This window comes from Eleutherodactylus coqui, chromosome 5 (genome assembly GCF_035609145.1).
Source record: "Eleutherodactylus coqui strain aEleCoq1 chromosome 5, aEleCoq1.hap1, whole genome shotgun sequence".
Classification (NCBI taxonomy): Eukaryota; Metazoa; Chordata; class Amphibia; order Anura; family Eleutherodactylidae; genus Eleutherodactylus; species Eleutherodactylus coqui.
The window spans coordinates 225459685-225486649 of NC_089841.1; the positions used below are offsets into that span (position 1 = coordinate 225459685).

General features: G+C 44.9%; 2 protein-coding genes across 4 annotated transcripts in view; one reads left to right on the top strand and one right to left on the bottom strand.

Annotated features, from left to right (window-relative positions):
• SNAPC3 (small nuclear RNA activating complex polypeptide 3) overlaps positions 1 to 15235 on the top strand; it is a 34868-nt gene extending 19633 nt beyond the window's left edge. Inside the window, exons 5-9 of the mRNA XM_066604283.1 lie at positions 266 to 415; positions 1186 to 1268; positions 12151 to 12315; positions 12764 to 12871; positions 14535 to 15235. Coding sequence (XP_066460380.1) covers positions 266 to 415; positions 1186 to 1268; positions 12151 to 12315; positions 12764 to 12871; positions 14535 to 14682 — 654 coding nt within the window. The 3' untranslated portion in view covers positions 14683 to 15235. The remainder of the gene's footprint in view (positions 1 to 265; positions 416 to 1185; positions 1269 to 12150; positions 12316 to 12763; positions 12872 to 14534) is intronic.
• Positions 15236 to 17503: 2268 nt separating this feature from the next.
• Positions 17504 to 26965, bottom strand: part of PSIP1 (PC4 and SRSF1 interacting protein 1) — a 38141-nt gene continuing 28679 nt past the window's right edge. For all 3 annotated transcript variants that reach the window (XM_066604287.1, XM_066604286.1, XM_066604284.1), the window contains exons 11-17: positions 26666 to 26781; positions 25932 to 25981; positions 25767 to 25837; positions 24213 to 24314; positions 22701 to 22917; positions 21178 to 21277; positions 17504 to 19821 (exon numbers count right to left, since the gene is read on the bottom strand). In XM_066604287.1, the coding sequence (XP_066460384.1) occupies positions 19773 to 19821; positions 21178 to 21277; positions 22701 to 22917; positions 24213 to 24314; positions 25767 to 25837; positions 25932 to 25981; positions 26666 to 26781 (705 nt within the window). In that variant the 3' untranslated portion in view covers positions 17504 to 19772. The remainder of the gene's footprint in view (positions 19822 to 21177; positions 21278 to 22700; positions 22918 to 24212; positions 24315 to 25766; positions 25838 to 25931; positions 25982 to 26665; positions 26782 to 26965) is intronic.

Sequence of the window (26965 nt, forward strand, 5' to 3'; positions counted from 1 at the left end):
ATCCAGAAGAAGTAAAAATAGAAAAAAAGCCCTTTGTGAAGTAGAAGCCAATTTTCCTCATTTTTAGGGGAAAAAATGCCTTCCCGACTCCAGTCTGGCAATCACAATAATCCCCGAATCAATAAACCTGAATAAATAGTACCTATAACCTACAATATTGTTATGCTGCAGAAAGGCATCAACGCCCCTCTGATAACTGCTAACAGAAGCTGCGCACTTAGTTTGCTATTTTATCTTTTTGTTTTTGTCTTTATTTTGTTACCAGCACAAGATGTACAAGCCCTATGAGACCATCCTGGTGCTGGGTAGCCAGAGGCTGACAGAACTCCGAGACGCCATTAAGTGTGTCAGCGACTTACAAATCGGAGGGGAATTTAGCAATAATCCGGATCTGGCACCTGAAAATATTTGCAAGGTAAAAGGACTGGCATACTATCACACTAATAGCCTTATATTTAATTTCATTATGTAAAAATTATTTGCCACCTTCAAGAGGTCCACCATTATCCTATACATCGATCAGCCAGAACATTCTAAACCTTTTTTTTTTTTTCATTTTTAACTCTAGTAAAGCATTTAATCTTAGGTAAAACTTTTTCTTCAACTTTAGGTTTTTTTTCCCTCTAAAAATATAAACTATTTTTTTTGGTCTTACAATGAAACTTGACTATGCAGTTGTTTAATGGCTTCTATAATGCACTGCAATAGTTTTTGTATTGCAGTCTATTGAATCTATCAGTGAAAGTAGACCGACATTTTATTAATCCCTGCCTCTCTGACAGTGCTTAATAGTACAGAGATAGCAGACCTGAGGGCCTTCATTGGACCCCAACTTCAATGGAAACCCATCACTCCCCTACGATCACTTTGCAGAGGTGTCAATGGGGTAACGGAGGGAGCCCCATCCCTCTGTGTAGCCATGTAGATGACTGGGTTACAGCAAGAACTCACTGGTGATAGTGTCGGTACAGTTCCTGCATCCATACCATCATCATGATGTAATGGTATGTCAAGAAACAAGCTCCAGCCGTACTATTACATCATGGGTTGGGAAGGGCTTAGGATCTTCACCGCCAGTGAGTGACTGGAGACCTAAACCGATCTGTTTTATGAATAGCAAACAGAAGCCATTCTATTTTAGACAAGTTTTTATTGCTTTTTCTAACTGTTTTTATTGTATTTCAGGATCTCTTTAAATCGGCTTTCTTCTATTTTGAAGGCATTTTTTACAATGATAAGAGACATCCAGAATGTAGAGACTTAAGCAGGTAACACCCATCCATCTTGTTACACCCATCCATAACAGGTTATTTGTGTAAATATCACAATTAAGTTTTTAAGCTGCTCTAATAGCTTTTTAGGAAGTTCTAAGTACAGAAGTTTGTGATGTTGGTGAATAGCATTGTTGCAGGCAAAAAGCAGAAGTGGTCCGTCCGTGTACTGCGCACTCTGTGCTGGTTTGCTAATAAGCGTTAGTCTGCTATTGAAGTGTAACTTATGTACATAATTGCTGATTCTAAGCATTTTTGCAATGTTTAATCAGCCTATTCTGTAGTTTTTTACTAGAAAATGTCTATTTAGCTGTACAGTTGCTAAGGAAATCCATCTACAGATAGCTGAATGCATTATTCCATTCTTCATTGTGCCTCACTGTCCTCCCTTTGTTAATAATTGCTGCTATATACATATATAGTTTTGCATATTTTCCCAGTAACTGGGTTTATAAACCTGCCTCCTCCTGTTATGTCTTCCCTAGTCTTGTGAAAAGGGTAGAAGCCATTCTCTACTGCAGATGGCTTCTCCTTTTTTACCCTTCATCCACTCTCCACCAGGATCCACTACACTGTGACAGTGTCTTAGTGTCTCAGCACATTGAGTAAAGTGTGACTGTTCTCAGTAAGAGAAACCAAGTAATCTTGTAGATATGATAACTTTTAATGGCTAACAAAAAAAACATGATGTTACAGCGAGCTTTGTGTCTTCTATCGACCCTTCATCAGGGTAAATAATAAAGCCTGAGGCCCTGATGGATAACAGGATACCTGTGGTCCACCATCAGGGCCACAGGCTTTATTATTTTCTCCATCCATTAGCTAGCCAGGGAACAAGGGGTGTTATTGCATATCAAATAGAGGGGTGAAACTATAGGCGGAATCTTTAGATTGTGCAGCGGTCAGAGACATAATCTAAGGACATACTCCTGATTAGGATATTTTGTATGAAGGCATGCACTAAGGGTTAGGATTTAGCTCTAAATATCCGTATTCTCTAGACCATAGAGATTAGCCAGAAAATCTGCTGGAAGAAAGCGATTTAGTCCAGCCTGGTCTAATCATGAATGTATGTATTCGAAGACTGACTACTAAGTGAACGTAGTCACTTAACCAACCAAACCTTCACTGACACTCCTGAATGCGATTGTCTTGTTGGATACAGTCAGGTTTCTCTGCATCTGAGCGCTGATACGGCTGGCCATTTAGTCATTATTCATCCTACCCAGCTGGCGTATTGCTCTGTAGATGCTGTAAGACTGGCTTCCTTATTCAGCCCATTACTACATGTTGGATTAAGAACCCCAAAATACCTCTTGTTCTAACATTCCATCATCTTTGATATCAACTGGCTTTCTTTAGTGCTCAGACTTTATAATCAACAAGTAGAGTCTTCTTACACGCAAGAGGCTCATTAAATCCCTCATAGTATATAGGTCAATAGGTTCCTGATGAACTACCAACACAGTAGGGAAACTTGTTGAACCATAGACCGAAAATCAGTCACTTATCAAAAGAATGACTGTTAAGTAATTTTCAAGATCTATAGAAAGAAGTATCTGCTGAGACATTTACAAAAGTACTAGCACCCCCCTAGTTTTTCCATATGTGTGACGTATGTCTGAGTACTAGTACGTGTGTGTCTGTCTGAGCCCCGACGCCTGTATCTCCTATTCCAGAAGTCAGACGTACATGGCTGTTCGTTGATGAAATAAAGGTCTAATCATTGTATTATTTGTCTATACTGTGAAACTTATTTGTATTCTCTGGATCCTTTTTCTTATAAACCTGTGTTGTGCCGTTCCTCTATTATTCCTCCCAGAGATAGAATAACAATCGGGTGTTACCATTTCTCTTGCCAAGTAAGTAAGAGAAACAGAGGAAAGGCGCATCATAGAGTTCTAGGAAAAGAGGAGCTAGAATTATTATTTCAAGGGGAATACAATTACGTACTAAAACAGACCTGATAGGAGAGCGCACCGCTCCACTTTAACTTACTTTAAGATATATGCAGAACTGCTAACAAATGATACCATTTAAAGGTGTTGAACCCGAATTGTAAGTTATCCCCTATCCACAGGATACCGCTCGGGGCTGCTAATGCACTTGTACGACCAGGACTCTCTGTTCAGTCTCATTCTCGCTTAGGGGTGGTACAGTAACCCTACATTGAGGGGAGTAGAAGGGACACGGGACCCCCGTTCTCAAGATCAGCAGGGGTGTCAGCAGTGGTACCCTCAGCATGATTGGTGGATCCTGTGGATAGGGAATATATTGTAATTCTGGTTCAACCTCTTTAAATTCATTATAGATTGTAAAATGTCAGACTTTGAGATTGGCCACTAGATGTCAGCACAGGTGAAAACTGCGACAGCAGGGGCAGGTTCTTGGGAACTTTCTCAAGTGGAGTAGATTAATAAGGATAATCTAGTCTACCTGTCACTAGATGTTCAGAATACACATGAGTGGGTTTACATCATGCAAAAGCACAAAATCACCCCCAAAAAATCAGGATTAATCACAGTCGCTGTTGTTTCTGCTTTTATTTTAATGAAGTGATCCCATGAAAATAAATGTTTCCATCCCGACACTCTTCACCTGACTGCCTGTCATACTCTGCACCTCTCCTGTGTATATTGTACTTTCTTTCATGCAGTGCAGCCTTCTGTTTGATACTTATCAGGGACCATCTTGATGGTTTTTTCACTGTGTTCTGTGTTATCAATCCCATCATGCATCAGCACAGCATTTCATGAGCAGATACAGACTGTACCATCTCTGCCTGCTGGGAGGACTGTGTGACTATCACTACCTTCTATATTCACCTAAATAAGCTATCCTCCATGACTGTATACTTATGGTTTTTAAACGATCAGTAATAATGTGATAGGTGTTACTCTTCACCCTGAGAACACCATGTGTGGTACAGCAGATGCAATTTAGTTACACAGGAAGTTCTGGTGACTGAGCAGTGCTGACCCTTTGAGAGAACAGAAAGGCAAGTAATTCCCATGAGATCACATGACCCAATTAACCCCTTAACGACGGCCCCATCGGGAAACTACGTCCTCAGAAAGTGGGCCTTAATCCTAGAGGACGTAGTTTTATGCATCCTCTTTGGATTGATGCCCACTGGCCTGAGGACGTGACAGCTCCATGCTGTCGGTGCCCGCAGGTAGCCGACAGCATGGAGCTGTCATCCCAGGATGCGGGCAGTCCCCCCCGGCATTGCGATCGGCGCTATAAAATGAATAGCGCCGATCGCAAAAAAGTAAACAAAACAGTGTAAAAAAGTAGTAATTCAGCTGCTATGATGGATCGGATCCATCACGGCAGCTGAAAATACTCACACGGCTTGTCGGCGGTGTCCCCCGGAGATCTGGTCCTCCCGGACCCGGCGGCGGCCTTCTGCGCATGCGCGCCTGACGATGACGTCACGCGCACGCGCAAAAGCCCGGGTGTCCCCGGCAAATTTAAAATCTCCTGGCTCCCGGCTCCTGAAGGTAGCCGGGAACCAGGAGGTGTTACCGGGGACCACTGTGAGCGGTCCCCGGGCCCGCGATCACCGCTATCCATTGCGATAGCGGTGATCGCGAAAAAGTTTAAAAAGTAAAACAAAAGTAAAGTTTCACCTCCCCTCATGGATCGGATCCATGAGGGGAGGTGAAGATACTCACCCCCGGTCCTCCGCGATGTCCCGGGACCCGAAATCCCCGTCTGCGCATGCGCGCCCGATGATTGACATCGGGCGCGTGCACAGAGGGGCTCGAGCCCCGGGAAATTCAAAATTGCTCTGCTCCTGGCTGCCATGTGTAGCCAAGAGCAGAGGGATGTCACCAGGGACATGATCACTGTCATCCAATGGATGACAGTGATCATGTAAAGTAAAAAAAAAAGTGCAAAAAGTTAAAAAAAATAAATAAAAAAAGGGGTAAAAGGTAAAAAAAAAAGTGCAAAAAGTAAAAAAAAAGTTTTAAAAAGTTAAAAAAAGCTTGCGTTTCATCTCCCCCCACGGATCATATCCGTGAGGGAGGATGAAATGACGTACCTAAGGCCTGCGGATTTATCCGTGGACCTCACCCTAGCTTCTGCGCACGCGCCCGTCACCAATGTGGCAGGCGCATGCGCAAAAGCCGTGGTTTTTTAAAATCTCCCTGCTCCTGGCTACAAAACTTAGCCGAGAGCCTGGAGATTTCACGGAGGGCCGCGGTGAGCGGTTCCTGATCACGTGTTCGCCGTTATCCAAAGAATAATGGCGATCACGTAAAAGTTAAACAAAGGTGAAGCTTCATCTCCCCTCACTGATGCGATCGGTGAGAGGAGATAAAAATTTTTACCGTAGGTCTCCATATTTACACCCCGACGCAATCTTCTTCCGTGAACTTTCCCGTATTCTGCACATGCGACCGCTGGCAAAACACCGGACACATGTGCAGGAGTCGGGGAGCCCAGGAAACTTAAAGGGGTTGTCCCGAGGCAGCAAGTGGGTCTATACACTTCTGTATGGCCATAATAATGCACTTTGTAATATACATTGTGCATTAATTATGAGCCATACAGAAGTTATAAAAAGTTTTTTACTTACCTGCTCCGTTGTTAGCGTCCTCGTCTCCATGGAGCCGACTAATTTTTGGCCTCCGATGGCCAAATTAGCCGCGCTTGCGCAGTCCGGGTCTTCTGTGTTCTTCTATGGAGCCGCTCGTGACAGAGAGCGGCTCCGTGTAGCTCCGCCCCGTCACGTGCCGATTCCAGCCAATCAGGAGGCTGGAATCGGCAGTGGACCGCACAGAAGAGCTGCGGTCCACGAAGCAAGAGGTTCCCGGCGGCCATCTTCACAGGTAAGTATAGAAGTCACCGGAGCGCGGGGATCAAGGTAAGCGCTCCGGTAAGCTGTCTGTACGTCCCTGCATCGGGGTTGTCTCGCGCCGAACGGGGGGGGGGGTTGAAAAAAAAAAAAACCCGTTTCGGCGCGGGACAACCCCTTTAAAGGAGATGTCTCGAGGAAGCAGTTAATTTTTTTTTTTGCCCAGTCCCCCCCATTAAACACACATTACTAAGCCCCCCTGTAAATGACATTTCTAGCTGGTTTCTACTTACCGTTCCAGCGTTTCAGCAAGTTATAAAAGTTTCCTCAAGATGGCCGCCGGCTCTTTCCCAGTCGCTCGCTGCAGCCCGACGTGCGCGCTCCCGAGACGCCGCCAGCTGTGTCTCCATGGCAACCGGACGCATCGCAGCCGCCGACCAGACGCCCCGCAGCCGCCGACCAGACAGCAGGTAACCGGCGCTAGCCCCCGGCTCCCCAGCGCTAGCTCCCCCGGCTCCCCAGCGCTAGCTCCCCCGGCGCAGCGACAGCCCCCCCCATCGCAGCGACAGCCCCCCCGGCCTAGCGACAGCCCCCCCGGCCTAGCGCTAGCTCCCCCGGCGCAGCGACAGCCCCCCCCGGCCTAGCGCTAGCTCCCCCGGCCTAGCGCTAGCTCCCCCGGCCTAGCGCTAGCTCCCCCGGCCTAGCGCTAGCTCCCCCGGCCTAGCGCTAGCTCCCCCGGCCTAGCGCTAGCTCCCCCGGCCTAGCGCTAGCTCCCCCGGCCTAGCGCTAGCTCCCCCGGCCTAGCGCTAGCTCCCCCGGCCTAGCGACAGCCCCCCCGGCGCAGCGACAGCCCCCCCGGCCTAGCGCTAGCTCCCCCGGCCTAGCGACAGCCCCCCCGGCCTAGCGCTAGCTCCCCCGGCGCAGCGACAGCCCCCCCCGGCCTAGCGCTAGCTCCCCCGGCCTAGCGCTAGCTCCCCCGGCCTAGCGACAGCCCCCCCGGCCTAGCGCTAGCTCCCCCGGCGCAGCGACAGCCCCCCCGGCCTAGCGCTAGCTCCCCCGGCCTAGCGACAGCCCCCCCGGCCTAGCGCTAGCTCCCCCGGCGCAGCGACAGCCCCCCCGGCCTAGCGACAGCCCCCCCCATCGCAGCGACAGCCCCCCCGGCCTAGCGACAGCCCCCCCCATCGCAGCGACAGCCCCCCCGGCCTAGCGACAGCCCCCCCCCCATCGCAGCGACAGCCCCCCCGGCCTAGCGACAGCCCCCCCGGCCTAGCGACAGCCCCCCCGGCCTAGCGACAGCCCCCCCCCATCGCAGCGACAGCCCCCCCGGCCTAGCGCTAGCTCCCCCGGCGCAGCGGCAGCCCCCCCCCGGCGCAGCGGCAGCCCCCCCCCGGCGCAGCGGCAGCCCCCCCCCGGCGCAGCGGCAGCCCCCCCCGGCGCAGCGGCAGCCCCCCCCGGCGCAGCGGCAGCCCCCCCCGGCGCAGCGGCAGCCCCCCCCGGCGCAGCGGCAGCCCCCCCCGGCGCAGCGGCAGCCCCCCCCGGCGCAGCGGCAGCCCCCCCCGGCGCAGCGGCAGCCCCCCCCGGCGCAGCGGCAGCCCCCCCCGGCGCAGCGGCAGCCCCCCCCGGCGCAGCCCGGCGCAGCGGCAGCGCAGCGGCAGCGCAGCCCGGCGCAGCGGCAGCCCCCTCCGACCCATCACTTACCTGGGAGGCTTCTCGGGGCTGCTGGGCTGGGCTGGGCTGGTCTTCTCCGCTGGGCAGCTCCAGTTTCTGCACCTTCCTCTAACAGAGGATGGTGCAGAATGGCCGCTTCAGCGCGCTCCCGAGCAGTGACAGCTCGTCTGCGCATGCGCAGAAGAGCTGTAGCGGGGAGCACACTGAAGCGGCTCGTGCTGAAAGGAGAAGACCGGACTGCGCAAGCGCGTCTAAAAAAGCAAGCTGCCAGCGAATTTAGACGGAACCATGGAGACGAGGACGCTAGCAACGGAGCAGGTAAGTGAATAACTTCTGTATGGCTCATATTTAATGCACGATGTATATTACAAAGTGCATTAATATGGCCATACGGAAGTGTATAACCCCACTTGGTTTCGCGAGACCACCCCTTTAATATCTCCTTGCTCTCGGCGACCAACGGTCACAGAGAGCCTGGAGCAGTGACGGGTGGCCTTGTTGAGCGTTCCCCAGTCACGTGAAAAAATGGTAGCGATCTACCTTTGGCCGGTCTCACATGACCGGATAGGAATTACGGATTCCGCATGCGTCTGATCCGCGGTAATACGCAGATCAATCACATTGGATTACACAATTCCGCTCACATTAGCGGGTTGGAATTGCGTAATCCACTCGCAGAAAAGAGAACGCAGCAGGTTCTATTTTACCGCGGATATCCGCAACATAGAGCCTATTGTGCTCCGTGGTCATGGATATACCCGCTGCCCATACGCAACTACATTGTATACAGGCTGTGGGTACCCGTGTCATCGCTAAGCGACGGTGCGGGAAATACAAACAACAAAAAAAAAAGTGTACTGCGCATGACCGCCCGTGTAAGTACGCAGTTATGCGCAGTACATTACGCGGCCGTACGCAGGGTCACAGCCGGGCTCACAGCCGGGATCCGCTGCGGGCCTCCACAAGCGGATTCCCCATACGGCTGCCTGAGCCCGGCGTTATTCAGACCGCTACCTGTAATACGCAATTTACAAGAAGCCCCGGGAACGCTCGCCTTCATGCAGTTCCAGGAGCACCTTGTTGAGCGCCTTCTGTGTGAGACCGCCGCACCTCATCAAGCTTACGGAGACTCACAGAGCGCCACTTTTTACACCCCATCCCCGCCGCTGAGGTCAAAAAATGACTCCCAAAAAGCATGAGAGGAGGGGGGATACCCGGTTTTATTGCCCCATGTGCCCATCCCAACCAGCCTCCATAATTACCCGTCTTTGGAAATACTACACAGTTCACATTATTACTTTTATCTAAGATTTGGGGAACGCCAAAAAGGGCGTGGGGGGGGGGGGGGGGATTTTAGGGAGTCAATTTTTATTCCGTACAAATGAGCAATGGGGCCTGGAATTTATTCAGTTGTGCCCTGCAATCCAACTGGTGTTCCCTCCATTACAGGCCTTGCCATGTTTCCTGTAAGTAGATTAGGGCCACAATGGGTATGTTTTTGAACACGGGACAAACGGGGGTATCCATTTGGGGGTGAACGTCTTCATTCCTATGTAAACTGTACAAAAAAAAAAGTTTTTAAATTGACAAAATTGCCAAAAAAATGAAAATTGTAATTTTTTTCTTCTGCTTTGCTGAAATTTATTCAAATACTGTGTGGTCAAAATACACAGTACACCCCTTGATGAATTCGTTAAGGGGTCTAGTTTTTAAAATGGGGATATTTGTGGGGGTCTTTATAGTTTTGGACGCTCAATGACTCTATAAGTGGGCAAGGGGGCCTGGAATTTATTCCGTTGTACCCTAAAATCCAACGGGTGCTCCTTCCATTATAGGCCTAGCTATGCGTCCTTTAAGTAGATTAGGGCCACAAGGGGTATGGTTCTGAACACGGGACAAACAGGGGTATCCATTTTGGGGTGAAAGTCTTCATTCCTATGTGTGCTGTACAAAAAAAACAGTTTTTAAATTGATACAACTGCCAAAAAAATGAAAATTGTATTTTTTTTCCTACTGCTTTGCTTAGATTTATTCAAAAATTGTAGGGTAAAAATACACAGTACACCCCTAGATTAATTCGTTAAGGGTCTAGTTTTCAAAATGGGATCATTTGTGGGGGTTCTCTGTAGTTTTGGCCGCTCAAGGGCTCTACAAGTGTGCAATGGGGTCTAAATCACCTTCATGCTAAATTTCTGTTCTGAAAGCCACCGACTACTCCTTTCATTTTGCGCCCCGTTGTGCATCCAGACAAAAGATTAGGGCCACAATGGGTATGTCTCTGAACAAGGGAGAAATAGGGGTATCCACTTTGGGGTGCAAGTCTTCATTCATGTGTGTGCTGTACCAAAAAAGCAGTTTTTAAAACGACAGAATTGCCAAAAAAACGAAAATCACAATTTTTTCCTTTTGCTTTGCTTCAATTCATTCAAAAACTGTCGGCTCAAAATACGCAGTACACCCCTAGATAAATTCATTAAGGGGTCTAGTTTTCAAAATGGGGTCACTTGTGGGGGTTCTCTTTGATTTTGGCCGCTCAAGAGCTCTACAAAAGTGCTATGGGCCTAAAACTCCTTCAAGGAAAATCTATGTTCTTCAAGCCACCGACTACTCCTTTCGTTTTGGGCCCCATTGTGCATCCAGACATGAGATTAGGGCCACAATGGGTATGTCTCTGAACACGGGAGAAACAGGGGTATCCATTTTGGGATGAAAGGCTTCATTCATGCGTGTGCTGTACAAAAAAGGCTGTTTTTAAAATGACAGAATTGACAAAAAAATGAAAATCACAATTTTTTCCTTTTGCTTGGCTTGAATTCATTCAAAAACTGTGGGGTCAAAATGGTCAGTACACCCCTAGATAAATTCGTTAAGGGGTCTAGTTTTCAAAATGGGGTCACTTGTGGGGGTTCTCTTTGGTTTTGGCCACTCAAGAGCTCTACAAAAGTGCTATGGGGCCTAAAACGCCTTCAAGCAAAATTTATGTTCTGAAAGACACCGACTACTCCTTTCATTTTGGCTCCCGTTATGCATCCAGACATAAGATTAGGGCCACAATGGGTATGTTTCTGAACACGGGAGAAACGGGGGTATCCATTTTGGTGTGTAAATCCTCATTTTCATGGGCTCTATAGGAAAAAAATATGTCTTTAAAATGACATATTTGCAAAAATATGAAATTTTATTTTTTGTCCCCTAAATTGAACTAATTCCTGAAAAGAACTGGTGGGGTCAAAATACTCATGACACCCCTCAGTGAATACACTAAGGGGTGTAGTTTTTAAAATGGGGTCATTTGTGGGTGTATCTATTATTCTGACACTTATGAGCCTTTGCAAACTTGGTTTGGTGCAGGAAAACAAAGTGCTCCTCAAAATGCTGAAAAGTAATGTTAAATTTGTACGTCCTCTAAATGGTTAAAAAAAACACAAAAGTTTTTCAAGTGTGCATTCAGAATAAAGTAAACAGATGGAAATACATATCTTATCAAAAATTTGTACAGTATGTTTGGACATATTTGAGATATTACGGTTGAAAATGTGAAAAATGGCAATTTTTTCAAAATTTTTCCAATATTGGTACTTTTAATAAATATACACAAATTATATCGGTCTCTTTTTACAATCTAAATGAAGTACAACATGTGGCGAAAAAACAATGTCAGAATCACTGGGATATGTAAAGCCTTTACGGAGTTATGCCACGTTGAACGACGCATGTCAGATTTCCAAAATTTGGCTCCGTCACTAAGGCGCAAGCAGGCTTCGTCACTAAGAGGTTGAAGGAAATTCTTTCAGATCGGAAGTAGTAACTAAACAAGGTAATACTACCTGATTTATATATAATGGGGCAATGGGCACCTAACAAAGTCACTGGATGCCTCTTTAGGGTGCATTCACACGAACGTATATCGGCTCGGGTTTTACGCCGAGCCGATATACGTTGTCCTCGGGTGCAGGGGGGGGGGGGGGGGGGGATGGAAGAGCCAAGTGCAGGAACTGAGCTCCCGCCCCCTCTCTGCCCCTCTGCACTATTTGCAATGAGAGGAGGTGGGACGGGGGCGGGGCTAAAGTCCCAGGAATTAGCCCCACCCCCTCCCGCCTCTCCCCATTGCAAATAGTGCAGAGGGGCGGAGAGGGGGCGGGAGCACAGTTCCTGGCTCTTCCATCCCCCCCCCCCCCGCACACGAGGACAACGAGCCGATATACGTTCGTGTGAATGCACCCTGAAACTGTGATTTTCTATATTGCCATATAAATCCGAGTATCCTGCATATTATTCAGTAAACCGTAACCTGTTCTAGCTATCACTTTTACGGCTTGCTGCGTCCTGCAGTGATTGGTCAGGAGGTGCCAAAGGCCCTAGTTTTGGTTTGAAGGTACTCTTCTTTGTATTTGCATGGTCTTCCAGAACCATAAACGAATGGTCGGAATCCCGCGATAGAGGCTATGGGAAATTTCAGCTGGCCAAGATGGAAGACTTCACATTTAATGATCTCAATATAAAAATTGGCTTCCCTTACTTGTACTGCCATCAAGGAGATTGTGAGCACATCGTTATTTTCACAGATATAAGGTAGGTCAGTAATTTGATAAAGTATTTATACAAGAACTGAGTTTATGGTGAATCTGGTGCAAAATCTGCATGGTAAAGGGTTAAATTTATGTAAAAGTGTCAAGATGGGGGTCTTGGATTCAAATCTTTTCAGGGACAACATCTGCGTGGAGTTTGTATATTCTGACTGTGTTTACATGGAATACCTGGTCTCCCTCCCACACTCCAGAAACCTCCATGTTGATGTGAGTGTGTGTGTGTGCAGGTATAGATAATATGTAGTCTTTAACCCTTTAACTCTACAGGATAGTGTAAAAACAAAAAAAAAACATTTCACTCCTTAGAATTTTTGTATGTTTTTCAGTGCATTCTACCCTTGTGGGTGTAGGCTACCGTTATACTACGCTTTATATGGTCGTATCTGTTGGCTTTCTTACAGAAAATTTAACTTTTTATTTCCTGTTCAAAGGTTGATACATCATGAAGACTGTTTAGATAGAAGCCTCTACCCGCTGCATACCAGAAAACATTGGTTTTGGTCAAGAAAGTGCAATGTTTGTAAACTGTATGTTGCAAAGTAAGTTATTCTATAAGCATGAAAATGTACTTGTGTTGTAAACTAGTATCAATATGTGTCTACATTGGGGTAGATTTACCAATTCTGTCTAATTAGTGAGTGCAAACTTGAAATGTGCCAAATTTATCACATTGACTGTGCTAGATAATAAGACTGCAAATGAGGAAGATGGAATGATACCTCTGCAGCGCCACCTAGTGGAAGACTGCATTCTTTGCAAGTCAATGTTGGCTTCTTTAAAGGCAGAATCCATACACAGACAGCTGTTTCAGGGCTTTTGTCCCTTATTCCTGTGCAGTAGGATTCAGGCTTGGCTAGTATAGAGGCCCATAGATGTGGGTCAGAAGAGAGATGGAACACCCTTTATTTGTATCTTACCCAGAGGAGCATGGATGGCCTTATAAGTCTCCCCACTTACCTCCTATGCCCTCTCCCTAAGGAGAGAGAAATCTGGCGCATCTTTAGTCTAACTGTATATCGCCTATTAACTGGCTTAGTTTACACCAGTTTTGTAATTTTGGCTGGTTTTTGGTGCACTGTCTCATTTAAACTAAGGCCCCCTTCTGTGAAGCAGCAAAATCAAAGTGTTTGAAAATTGTCTAAAAAGAGATCATAAATGTGGTGCAAAGCATGCAAGACAGTGTGGTGTAAATCTGCCCCATTTTATTTAATCTACTCCTAATTTCCAAGTGCCCACATAGTGGCTCCAATAGTAGTGGTGCCCCCATAGTGGTTACAGTCCAATAGTGTCCCTAGTAGTAGTAATAACTGCCTGTTGGCTGAGCAGCATCACTACAGGCATTGCACTCACCTAGCCTGCAGCTCTGACCCCGCAGCGTCTGCACTGTGTAGAGGACATTGCACACAGACAGTAGGGCTGCAGCTACAGGCTGGGCGATTGGAATGCCTGTTAGTTTGCTGCATGCTTGGCAGGATGGATTTGTCCCGCGGGACTTGTGTTTGACGAGACATATTACTGCAGTGGATGATTATTATCAGACTCGTGATGCAATAGGTCATCCTTCGTAAACATGTCACCATTCCATAATTACAGCTGGTGTTGAGGAGAGGACTTACTTTTTGGCTAGCCACATTCTCTCGACTGAAACATTAGTGCCCAATGAATGGCCAACAACCTGTGCTTATGTGATAGTCACTGTGATGGTAAAATTGGGTAAACAAATCATTCTAGCTTGCTGCCCTGGGAGGGGAGAGGAGTGGAGTCTCCCTTCCTCCTAGCTTGCGGACAACAGTCCGAAAAAAAGGTTTGGACAGGATGGCAATTTTAGGGAATGGGGCAGCAGCACGCCTGCATTACCTCTGCTCCATTCACTTGGAGCCTCCTGTTCTCATGATCAGTGGCGTCCCTGCGGTTGCACAGATGTCCTCCATCTGACAGGACACTTAAATGTCACTGTCAGAATGGACAGTGGACTCTACATTGATTATAGCGATTTGGGACAGCCGACATCTGCAAGCGTGCGCATCTGGCATGCAAGGTTAAGAAATCGTGGGCAGCGGTAGGTTTGGGTTGTGACAAGTCCTGGGTTCCTGTGCTGTTTGAGGTGAAGAGATGATTTTTGTGAACAAACACTTTTGCTTTTATTTCTGCTAAACTTAAAGCTGAAACAAATTCTTATCTCTTTTGTTTCCTGCACTTCAGGTGGGTAACAAACCAAGACAACCTCGCTCCCGACGACCCTTGCTTCTTCTGTGACATTTGCTTCAAGATGCTTCATTATGATGTGGAGGGCAATAAACTTGGAGACTTTGTTGCATATGCTTATGTTGACCCAGGAACATTTAACTGAAACTCCAAAATTTGCAAAAAAGAAAACAAAAGACCAAGATCACCACGATCAGGTCCCTCTGATGAACTGCTTGCACAGGAACATGACTATCACTCCAGAGGCGGTAACACTTAAGAGTCATTGACGAACTAAGTGTGACGGTGCTAAGGGTATGTTCATGTGGTGTTTTTCTCTGAATCCACTTGCTAAAGTATGGCAGTATGCTGCTCCTGGGAATCCACGCCGTAGTCTAGATAGTGACATGCCACGTCTTGATGTGGACTTGCCCATTGAAGACATCTGCATCATGACCTACAGTAGTCTGAAATGCAAAAAGCACAGATTTGAAGGTGGACTCTGTGTGATGGAACCAGACGCTGCCTTGTGACTGTAGCCTGAGAGATTCTAATTTCTGTAAATGAAACCCTTGTCTTTACATAAACTCACCTGTAGTGATCCCTGCGGTTACAATACCAGTAACTCCCTGCAGGATGACTTTTGTTATTTAAGACTACAACTATGTAAAACTTGTTAGTGATGCCAAAACCACAAATTAAAGATTTTCAAAATTAAACAGCTAAAGACCCTTTGCATATAAAAGTCAGAGCTGCTGGAATCTGATGCATTTTGTCACTTTTTTTTTTATAGTGCACAGTAAAAATAAAACTGCTTCCTCACATTGTAGCAAGCTGAAAGAGAACGATGAGCCTTATCAGGGCTGCACACTGAGTTCTCAGTGGGACACTGCTGATACTATTGTTTCAGCTGCTATCCCGCTCTGAGAACACAGCCGGGGTATGAAGACAACGGTGGTCCAGCTGTGTCCTGCATACCCTGCTTGGAGTGCTTAGCTGTATACCAGCTGTGCACTCCGTGAACACCAGAGTATGTAGAAAACAGTGCTCCAGCTGTCTTCTGTATAGCTGCTTGGAGCACTCAGCTGGATACAAGCTGAGCACTCTGAGAAGAAAACAGCTGTACAAATCATACCTTGATTTGAAAGCTTCTTGACTTGCTCCTGAATTTTTGCGCTGATTTAAGAGCAAAAACTCTGGTTACAAGCCTGCTCTGCATTCCACGCGGGGAGGCCCTTCATCATTTAACACTATCACAGTGTTCAGTGACAAGGCAACTCCCCACGGAGTAAAGAATCCCCTACCACAGCTGTGACAGAGGATTGCAAAGCTCTCCCATTAATTTCAGTGGGGCTGCTGGCAACCCCGCAATGATTTTCGGGGTAGGGCTTTAAATATAAGCCCTTCCCTGAAAAACATTTCTAGCTGTAAAGAAGAAAAAAAAAAATCTATATACAGTCACCTCTCCGTCGCTGTCGGGGCTCAGCTGTCTGTAGCCACGTCTTCCCTGCCTGATGAAAAAACTTCAGAGCAGTGCAGGGAGATGTAAAATCCCCACCTGCTGAAAGAGCTGTATGTGATTGGCTGCGCGCTCAGCCATTCAATGAATGACGGCTGAGCGCTGTGACCAATCACATACAGCTCTTTCAGCAGCAGGGATTTTACATCGCACTGCTCTGAAGTTTTCATCAGGCGGGGAAGACGTGGCTACACAGCTGAGCCCCGACAGCGGCAGAGAGGTGAGGGTATATAGATTTTTTTTTTTTTTTTTTTTTTAATTCTTTACTACAGCTAGGGATGATTTTTAGGGAAGGGTTTATATTTAAAGCTCTTCCCCAAAAATCACTATGGGGTTGCCTGTGTTCTGCATACACCGCTCAGCAGTATAACAATGGAGCACTCTGAGAAGACAACAGCTGGATGCAGAAGAGGGTGGTCCCCCTTGTCTTCTACATACAGCATGAACCTTCATTACACACTTAGGCAAAGTGAACGCTCAAAAGTGTCACTCAAACTGCCGTTTGAGCAATCATCTTGCCGTGTAAATGCATATGATTATCACTCAAAAGACATCTTTTGAGTGATCATCGTTGTGTCTAAATTAGGCATTAGAAACATGTGCCATAGTACACATTGGCCTGCGTGAGTATGCGGTCCTACCCAATTAAATTACGCACTGTAGGTAGGGTTACTGCCCGGGCCTCCCGCATGCGTAATAGGACCTGCTGGTGTGAGCCCAGCCTTAGCCCAAATGCCCATGGACAGATTATCGCTGTGGAATTCGCAGTCAGACGCCAGCTGTAAATTCTGCAGCAATGACCGTCCATAAACATGCTGTGTAAAGCTATTATCTTCTGCCCACAAACAGAAAGCAACTGAGATTTTCTGCTCATGGGGGAAAATCGTCGCATGTTCAATTCGGAGCAGAAAATCGCGCAGACTGCTTTCACTGCAGTCAATGAAAGCTGTCCGTCCCACGATACTTCCTCAGTGTGAGCACTGTGGATGTATCATGAGATGCTGCGTCATGCACTGCGAGCTGGATCCTGAGATCCAGACACAAGCACCTGTACTCACAACACACCCTCTGCTGGCAGACTATTCCCAGCTGCTGTATATAACCTCTTGGAGACGAAATGCAGCGTGCTGTACATTCTCTCTGCCCTGCCGGACTGCTGTCACACCGGTTAGCCAGGAAACACTGTGGAAGCAAAGAAACTTGTCCATCTGTGGAAGCAAAGAAACTTGTTCTCCAGGCCCACTTTGCTGTGGCACTCCAGCCCTGCTTTAATATATCCCAAAATACTTCTATATAAAACGGAGAAATAAAATTGCCCCAGAACCTGTTTCAAGAGTGAATTAGGACAACATTCCCAAAAAGTAATCCAAGATCACTCTTTAAACTGCTCCCCCCCCCAAAAAAAAAAAAAATTAAAAATACAATAACGCGCCCCCCCCAAGCAGTTACTAAGCACTGACTAGACATATCTTTTCCAGGATTTATTTGAGCCTTCAATACAAAAGCACAACAAATGTCAGACACAGCATCGTATTTACAAAGCCAGCTTCGTTTGCACAGTATACAACCATTTAATTAAAAAATGAACCAAAATTTGTATTTAAAAAAAAATTCTGAATTTCAAGTCCACTTTCCTAACAATTTTCACTGCTATATAAAAAATATATCAACATTTTCTTAGTTGTCTGCACAAATACAACATGGAATTATACAGAGCACAGATAGGAGTTCTACAGTATACAGTCTATGAAACAAAACAAACCCTAAAACTAATGAATTCTTGTGTGAGGTGTATGGAGTGAGGAGTTTATTCATCTTGGGGTGTTAAGACTAGATTGGGATGGGCACGAATACTTGCTGTACTGGATCCACACTGCCCTCCTGTGGGGAGCAGAGAAGCTTCAAGAGCCGGCTACATTCCGCAGATGCCAGGATATATGGCATTTTGCTAAACAAACAACGTAACGTGGGCCGCAACACAGGAAGGTAGGCATTAACAAAATATTAAAAAAATAAAGTGGGAAAGTGGAAGAAAAATGACAAAAAAAGTAGTAGTTTATACCTCTGGGCTGGATTCACACAAATGTATTTGCGTAACGTTTAACAAATGAAAAAACTGCATGCGCGCAATACCCGTGTGAAGAGAACCCATTGATTTCAATGGGTTTGCTCACATAGGCGTATTTTGTGTGCACAAAAAAAAAAATGCAACATGCTATATTTTCCTGCATCTTTGTGCAGGGAAAGAACAAATATTGAACTCAAACGTACTGCCCGTTTCAATGGATGCCAGCATGGTTGCGTGCGAATGCGTATGATTTGCACATGTAAGAAGTCCAGTAATATTCCATATAGATGGGAAGACAGTTGTCTAAACGATCTGCCGAAGCGCTCCTGTAGAGTGTTAAGACAGACAGACAGATCGATCGCCGATGGCTTCATACTCTGTGAAGCTTTGGGCGGGGAGCGTTTACACTCAGTGACGATTTTCATGCTGATTGAAAAGTGAGCGACAATAGTGCATGATGGATGGCTTTGCATTTAGACACAACTAGTATTGCGCAAATTTGTTTGTTTTTAACGAATTTTGCACGACACTCGTCCTGTGTAAATGGTCTTTCAATAAGCAGATGCGTGCACAAATACATGCATACAATCGCTTATGCCTGTGTGCAGCCGACCTTACTTGTCTGAAGCAATGTGTGTTGAGCAGCTGTATGCTGGCAATACATTTAGGGCTCCTGCCCACGCACAGATATTTCCTGCGGAATCCGTGGGGGTGGGGTGGGGGGGCGCAGCAAATAGCGCCCATAGCATGCTATGGGAAATTGATTCTTCCTGCACACATGCAAAAACCAATTACAGTTTCCACAAGTGTAGGAAAAAATGCAGCATGCTTTGTTTTTGTGTGGATTCCATTGAAGTAAATGAAATCCGTCTGCAGCACAGATGAAAATGAAAGTCGCCAGGTACACGTAGGCACAGCTGCTGGCAGAGCCGGATTCTGCATGTGGTATCCGGCTCCGCCATGTGAGGGGGCCTTACTCTACATCCAATTGTGTGGTTAATCATTCATGAGATAACTTGGAAATCCTCCAAACAACTATAGTAGAAGGTTACTAGAAAGCTCTGGAAGCAACAGAACTTGGAACTACAAAGAACTTTGGATGTAAATGGACAAGAAGGAATGTAAGTAAGCAGTGTGCCCCAGTTACAGCAAATGTTACTAGCAGTTATTTAGGGGCCCCTTTACTAGTTTACTTCACATAACACTCTTGGTTCAATATGCTTTTAGTTTTCAACAGTAGAGGCAATAAATTGTAAGAATAAAAAATGGACTTACTATTGAGGGCATCTGAAAAGATCTGTAGCCTTTAATACGTCCAACAAGAATAAGTCAAAATTCAGTGCACGTCTTACGCAGCAACAATGGTGACAACTAAACCGCAACAAGCAATGCCATGGAATGGATTAACAGTGTACTGTTGTACCTAAATATTGTAGAAGCAGAAAGTTCCAGGAGGGCAGAATAGCTGAAACACCGTTATACAAGTAGAACTGAAGGAGAGAAATATTCCGAAATAAAATAGTGTTTTGCCTCCATTAAACAATGTCTTTTCATTCCAAAACACCAAAATACTGCCGATACAAAAGGATTTAAAACACTGAGCAGTCTAAAATTGTCAGTTGTCAAACTGCCACAAAGTTCAGCCAAAAAGAGGGATCTTCTTCCTCCACTAGTTGTCAGAGGCAGAGTCATCGCTTGTGTGCTTGCTGGGCTCGGTACTGGGCAGAGAAAAGCAAGAGGGAAACGAATTCAGCATGTTACATATACGGTTCACAGTAATAACCTAACAAAAGACATTCCGCAGACGTAACAGGATAGCAGCGCTCCGAAACCTGAGCCTCACCCAGAATACATTTAGGCAGAGTTCCGACATCACAGATTTCATGACAAAATTCTGCAGCAATGTATAATGTAAGTAAATAGGGCTTTGACACCTTGTTTAGTTACAGCGGGGGGAAAAATGCTGCGGATTTTCAAATCTCTGTACTTATTGTGGAAGTGGCGCATATTTCACCATGAAAGTCATTCACTGCAATGCAGAGTCTGAATTCTGTGGTGAAACCCGCACCAAAATCTGCATGTGTATTTTGGCACAGATTTTCTCTGCTGCATGAACATACTAATAGAGAAAAAAAATTTAGCCACTTTAAGGTGACGCCCCAAAACAAATCATCATGTTCTCACGTTTAAACTATACCCGGCCTACAGCCATGAAAGGAGGTAAGTGATTACCACAGATTAAATTCTAGCAATAAGAAATGTGTAAGTTTTGTGCATTGTGAGACGCACAAAACTTCTATAAAAATAGAACCCATTCTTTTCAATGGTTCTATTTAAAGGGGCGATTTTTCTCTTGCAGTGATGCTGCAAAGACGAACAATTGCAACAATCCCCATTTTCATTTGAGTCTCACATAAGGATAGAACGTGAAGATGTGTGGTCGCCCACACAGAACATGGTTAGAGTATCCCTGCCTTGTGCGATGCAAGTTGCAGCCAAGAACATTGGGTACAAATCCGCCTTAAGGCATTATTTATCCTGAATGTTTAAATCCACAGGTGCTTTCCAGAGGATTCATTGGAGGGGTTACTGCTGCTGAGAGCGATTTAAAGCAAACAAAAACTACGAGTGTGCGAGCTTGGGAGGGTGGTTTGTTTTAAGTGTGTGACTTAAATTCAGGTGACTTTAGAAAGTAGTCACTTATGTCCATTTTAATAAAAATTACTTTTTTTCTGAACCACCCCCTTTTAGAATGTGCTCCATGATTGACAATGCCATCCCGTGTACATCTTGTGCCATGTTTGCAGCCCTTGAACAGACATTCGAGGGTGCATACTGCTGTACAAGATACGAGTATGTTGCATGTTTGGAAGCCCAGAGCCTGGCTCTAAATGAGCAGCTTACAACAGTGAGATCCCCTGACAACCTGGAAAGGAGTTTGCTGCTCACTGAGCAGACACTCGCTGGGGTAGATGGTAGAGCAGGATGATCAGGCAGCTAGCTGCTGCATGAAAGTTAGGAGGGGTAACAGGGGAAAACAATTGCAGACAATTGTGTTATAAATGGCTTCTTACCGTTTAGTACTTTTGACCTCCTTTTCGTTTTCCTCACTACTGTCTCCATTTTGCTGTACTTGTTCCTGTGACTCCCGACCTCCATTTACTGCTTTTGTATCTGGAGAATAAAACAACATTTTGAGGTCTCGCTGATACTCAGTGCTTGTTCATTTGTACACTTCTGTGCCCTGGATCTTTCTGTTAGTCTGTGCTCCACATCACCACCATTTTGGAGGTTTTGCTTAAAGTGTACCATTTTCACAAACATGGGGCTTATAAAGTAATCTTCTATTTTGATAATTAAGTCAAATGATTTTCTTTCTAGTAAACGCAGGTCATTGCACATCCCATAAAACACAAACAGTAGGCAGTACATAAAAGCAATCAACAGTGATCGAAGTAAAAAGTGAAGGAAAGTGAGAATAGAGACTGGTGTTAATAAATCGCTCTCATTTACGTCAGCACTAACAGTGGTGAAACTTGAATGTTTATTCTCTTAAACTCTGGTCTGAGGTAATAAGAGTCACTGTATGGACACTGTGCTCATTAACTCAGCTATATAAAAGAGTGTGCAGCGAAAAGGAAACAAGTGCATGTTTAAATTCCTTGACGTCAAAGGGTGTACATTTACACCCTCTAGCATAGGGAGACGATCCCACTCCGTGCATGGCAGGCACCAACTGTCTGACAGCTGAAACCCACCCACAGCAGCCGTGATCAGCGCTCATGCTGAATGTGGTTGTTAATCCTTTAAATGCTCTGATCAAAGTTTTGGGGGTCCTAAACACCCCCTTCTTCTGTGATGGAATTGCGAGGTGCCATTCAGTCGTCATGGCAGCCCAGGGTGAGTATAAATTACAAACTCCGACTCCTTTTCACCTCCCAAAAAGCACCATAAGTGAGTAATGGTGCTGTTCTGAGGTGACAGGTTCCCTTTCAAGAGCTGTTAGCCAGTCTTCATAAATTCATGGCATATCCTCAGAATAGTCCATCAATATCAGATTGGTGGTGATTATATCTGCCCTTCGGGATTCCTGTCAATCAGGTGATTCAAGGGGTAATGGTGCTCTGGTTAGTGCCATCGAGGCCACTTCACTGCATACAGCCATACATTTCATAGAACCTGTTTGTACTCAGAATGCATATTATTGAAGTGAATGGGACACACCTGTAGTACTGTTAACGGTCGCTATAAATAATTAGATTTGAGCACGGTCTTGTCAGTGCTCAGAATGCATAACATTGAAGAGGCTGCTGTGCTGGTACGAGCGCCATGGCCACATCAATCAGCTAATTATCGAGGGTAGCGGACCCCCAGAAATTGAATACGGATGGCCTATCCCAAAGGGAACCGTCGATTTTTAAAAAAAATTTGGATAACTCCCTTTCAGGAAATCTTATAACTGCTCATTCTGTAATGAATGCATCAGTAATAGAGCCACGAAAATCGCATCTTTAGGGTCTTGTCTCATAAGGCGTATACACGGACCTGAGTAAAGGAATTTCAATATAGAAAAAATAAAATGTATTGCCAAAATTACCAGGGGTCTGTTCTTTTTCCAATTTCTTATGAGGTCCCCTCTTTCCAGGCTCCTTGCCTTTGATGGCTTCCTCCTGTTGCCTCTGTTCAGCTAAAGACTTGTTAAGAACTTGGGTTATTATAGAGTCTCCTTCACCAACCAGGAACATGTTCTTGAATTTATTGTAAAGCATTGTGGCTTTTTCCATCACCACCTGGCTGGCTTTAAAACGCCGAATCTGAAAATTACAAAAAAAAAAAAACACAACACAGTAAGTTTATAGTCTAAGCAATCATTTTACATTGATTTACATTTGTCTATTAACTTGTATTTGGCTAGTGTGCCTTTTATACAATTTTACATAAAGGGAAAAAAGGCAAATCAAATCCCTGGTGTTCCAAATAATGTTCTGTGTAATGCCAACCCTACCACACAAACTGCCTACGGGAACACGGACACAACTATCACAGTTACTGATAAGCACGCAGCTCCTGTCACACAGTCATAATAGAGGAGATCACAGCTTATTCTCCTGCATGTATAATTATGGCCTACAGCTTATTTAGGAGAATATAGAATACAGGTGGTAATAGCAGTGTTGTAGAGATGGTACAGGCTGTAGCTGGTTATGTAATGCTGTGCTGATGCATCATGGGATTGAAATACAAGCATCAAGATAGTGGCTGATAAGTATCAAACAGGAGAATGCACTGCATGGAAGTCACTGCAGTATACGTAGGAGACTTTTAGAGTGTGACAGGCAATCAGGTGAGGAGGGCAGATATGGAAGAATGTTTTAGCTGGATTGGCCCTTTAAAAGTAAGTAAGTTTTTCCATATTGGAGGGGAGGCCAATCCCCATTGCTGCTGATTTAATAGAGATCATCATAAGACCTGAAAGAACTAGAGGTAGTGAGCTTCCAATCCATTGGGTACAGAGACGAGCAATTTAGTAGATGAAGCATTATGGCATTGCCATGGAGCATGCTTTAGTTGGAAAAGTCATCTTGTCTCTTTACTGGGCTATTAAAGTCCTTAATATTGTAAGCAACCCCATTAAGCACGCAGATATACCATAGGGTAAATGGCTTAAAGGGGTTATCCAGGAAGCGGCCACTGGGACACAGCGGGGTCGGAACTGAAGCACTACTCCGACCCCAGTGTAGCGGACAGCGCTTGCATTTGCAAGCACAGCTTTCATTGCAATCAATTGGAGCTGCTCTTGTAAGTGCAGGCTGGGGTCTCATTGATTGCAATAAGAGCTGTGCTTGCAGTTACAATCAATGCAATTGCAATTATCCCAGTGGCCACTTCCCGGGTAACCCCTTTAACTCCGAGTAATAGAGAGAGTAGTTATCCTGAGCTATACCTTTGAGAAACTTGGTACAACCTTTAACCTATCTACTGCGCATAACCTGTAGCAAGCCAATAAAAATATATGAAATTGGTGTTTACTATACCTAGTAAGGGAGCAGAGTACATGTTACACAAATTATTTCTAACATAGTAACAGAAAATACAGGGAAGGCCTCACTTTTTTCAGGGTAGTGATCAGATCTGTATGCTTCTGAGCATGCTGCATGGTGACCTGCAGAGAGGTCAGCTCATCTAAGGCATTAATACATCTGTGTACATCCTAATGAAAGACATAAAAAAACTGGAGTAAAAATCAAGTAAGTGGCAAAAGGAAACCTGGATACAAAGCAGGACATAAAAAAAAAATCATACCAAAACAAGCCATACAAAGTACCACTTCAATCTACCAAATAATGACAGTCAGACACAGTAGCTATAGATCCTTCGATAAGGCCACACTCAGGCACAGATGCAAAGAACTTTTTAACCCCTGCTTTATTCCTCTGAGCCCACAGTGTTGCTTTACTCCCTTTGATAACATTAGTTGAAAATTGTTGAATCATATGCGTTAACAGATTTGAGGACGACTACTTGAGAAAGTCCATACTGCAATCAAAAGGCTTCAGGAATAGCAGATTTAAGAAGAAAAAAAAAGAAGAAAAAAGTACAACTTTTTCAGTGAATTTTTTAAAAATAAAGTACATATACAAAAAAAACAACTAATTTATAGACAACACAGCAAAAAATAATAAAAGGTCTAAACTGAGTAACTGGGGGAGTGGCAACCAGAGTATAGTAAAGATTTTGATCCCAACTTCAGCAAGTCACTGTGTGGTAGTCATGCAAGCGCACCTAGCAGTGTGCACCATTTTTACTTGCCTTAACACTGCATGTAAAGATGTTTTTTAACATTTCCTTCGCGATTATGAGGTATAGCCAAATAGTCAAACCAATTATCGAAGTGTATAAAGCCACCTTAATTAACTTTTTTTGTGGCCACACGACTCATTACTTTGATCTAAGAGTTGGAAACATGACCCAAGCTTATCTGAATGCCTCAGTCTATCTACTATGCTTGCACAGGGAGAATCCCTTGCATCAGGCACTGTTCAATATGGAATTCTTGCTGCTTAGAAATGTACATATTTAACACAATGCAGGACAGGAAGGGGTGGAGTGAGGCAGTTAGCCCGTACAAAGTAAGGTATTTTGGCAAGGCTTTTGGCCGAGGAACTCTCAGGGCAAATTTCCCCACCTTACTTCTATCTAGAATAACCTTTTAGAAAAGGCAGTTTTTGTTCTTTAATAAAGAGTTTACTTTCCAAAACATCATTTGCCTTGCTTCACAGTTTTTTTGTTCAGTTTTGCCTGCTTTAATTTAAAAAAAAAATTCAACTGATGCGCATTGGTCCTTGTAGAGGCGGTTTTTAAAAGGGAAAAAATAAAAATATTCAATTGTTTGCATTTTCTGCCTATAGAAAAGTTGTGGGAAAGTGCTAGAAACCAGGAAGGGGTGGAGGATCACACGCAACGTTTTAATGCATGTCACAATTCCCTAACGACCTATGATGTAACATATGGGCTCAGCGTTGCTTGCAGCGAAAAACAATGCATAAAAACAAAAATGGCACCAGCCTTATAGCTAAAGAGGGAAAAGAAAAAAAAAACTCCTGCTGATCTTTTTACAAAGTATGGTAGCCATTCCCCTGACAACCCTAAACGCACAACATACCTGGTGGTCAATTTTTAAAGAGTTCTTAATTTCAGCATGTATCCTTTGAAGTCTGGAGTCTATGGAGACTTCTGAAATGTGTGTAAAACATTAATAAAAGTTGATCACTAAATTGCACTGTTAAAAAAAACCCTCTATAAAAATTGATAAAACAAAATAGCAAACCTTTTTTCTTGTCAAACTTCTTCACTTCTATTTTTTTTGTCTCTTCTTTGCTGTAAATATAAAAAAAATGCCAAAACACTAAATATTGATTGTATACAGCAGCAAAAACTGCTAGAAACTGTCCTAGTTGGACTATTCTTAAGGCCTCATGTCCACGGGCTGCACGGTTTCCCCCGTGCAGAATCCTGCAGCAGATTCTACGCGGCCCGCAGACACGAGGCCAAAAAATATATTTTACTCTCCTGTCCGGATGCTGCAGGGCTCTCTTCTGTCGCGGCCGGATCTTCTTTCTTATGCACGGCCAATGCGCTCGGGATACCGGCGCTATGCCTTCTTTTATTTTTTGGAAACTCCTGCTTTCCCGCGGCACAAACACAGCTGTCACTGCGTCCATGCCGCGGACCCGGACGGCTTCCATGGAAGCTGCGGGAGCCTTCCGTGCGGGAAAACCGCACAAAAATGGAGCATGCTGGGGGGAAAAAAAATGACATCCACAGATAAGTACCTGTGGATGCCCAATGATAGTCTATGGGCATATTGAACTGCGGATCATCCGCGCAGGAGAACCACCCGAATTCCTCCATTCAATTACGCCTGTGGACATGAGGCCTTAGACTAGTTAGATGTGAATCTGACATACACACCGATCTCTGGTGGTGAAACAGGTAATAGACTTTTTCTTTTCAATTTATGACTGTTACAAACTAATAAAATTAAAAATATTGACTTCTCACCTTTCCACCTCAACTATATCTTCTAGTTTCCTTTTCTTCTCAACAACTTCTTTTTCATGTACAGGCTTCAAGCCTCTCTTCTGAATGGGTTGTAAGGGTTTTACAGCTTTGCCCTTCTATTAGAAAAAGATACATAAAATAAGTAAATAGATAAAAGCACCCTGTATTACCCATTAAAACACAGTAACTCACAGTCTATTACTAACACTCACATGAGAAATACCAAAATTAGCCATCCCCCCTCCCCTCTCTCACCCCACCAAAAAAGTTTAGAAAGCTCTCCATCCCTTACCAAATTCA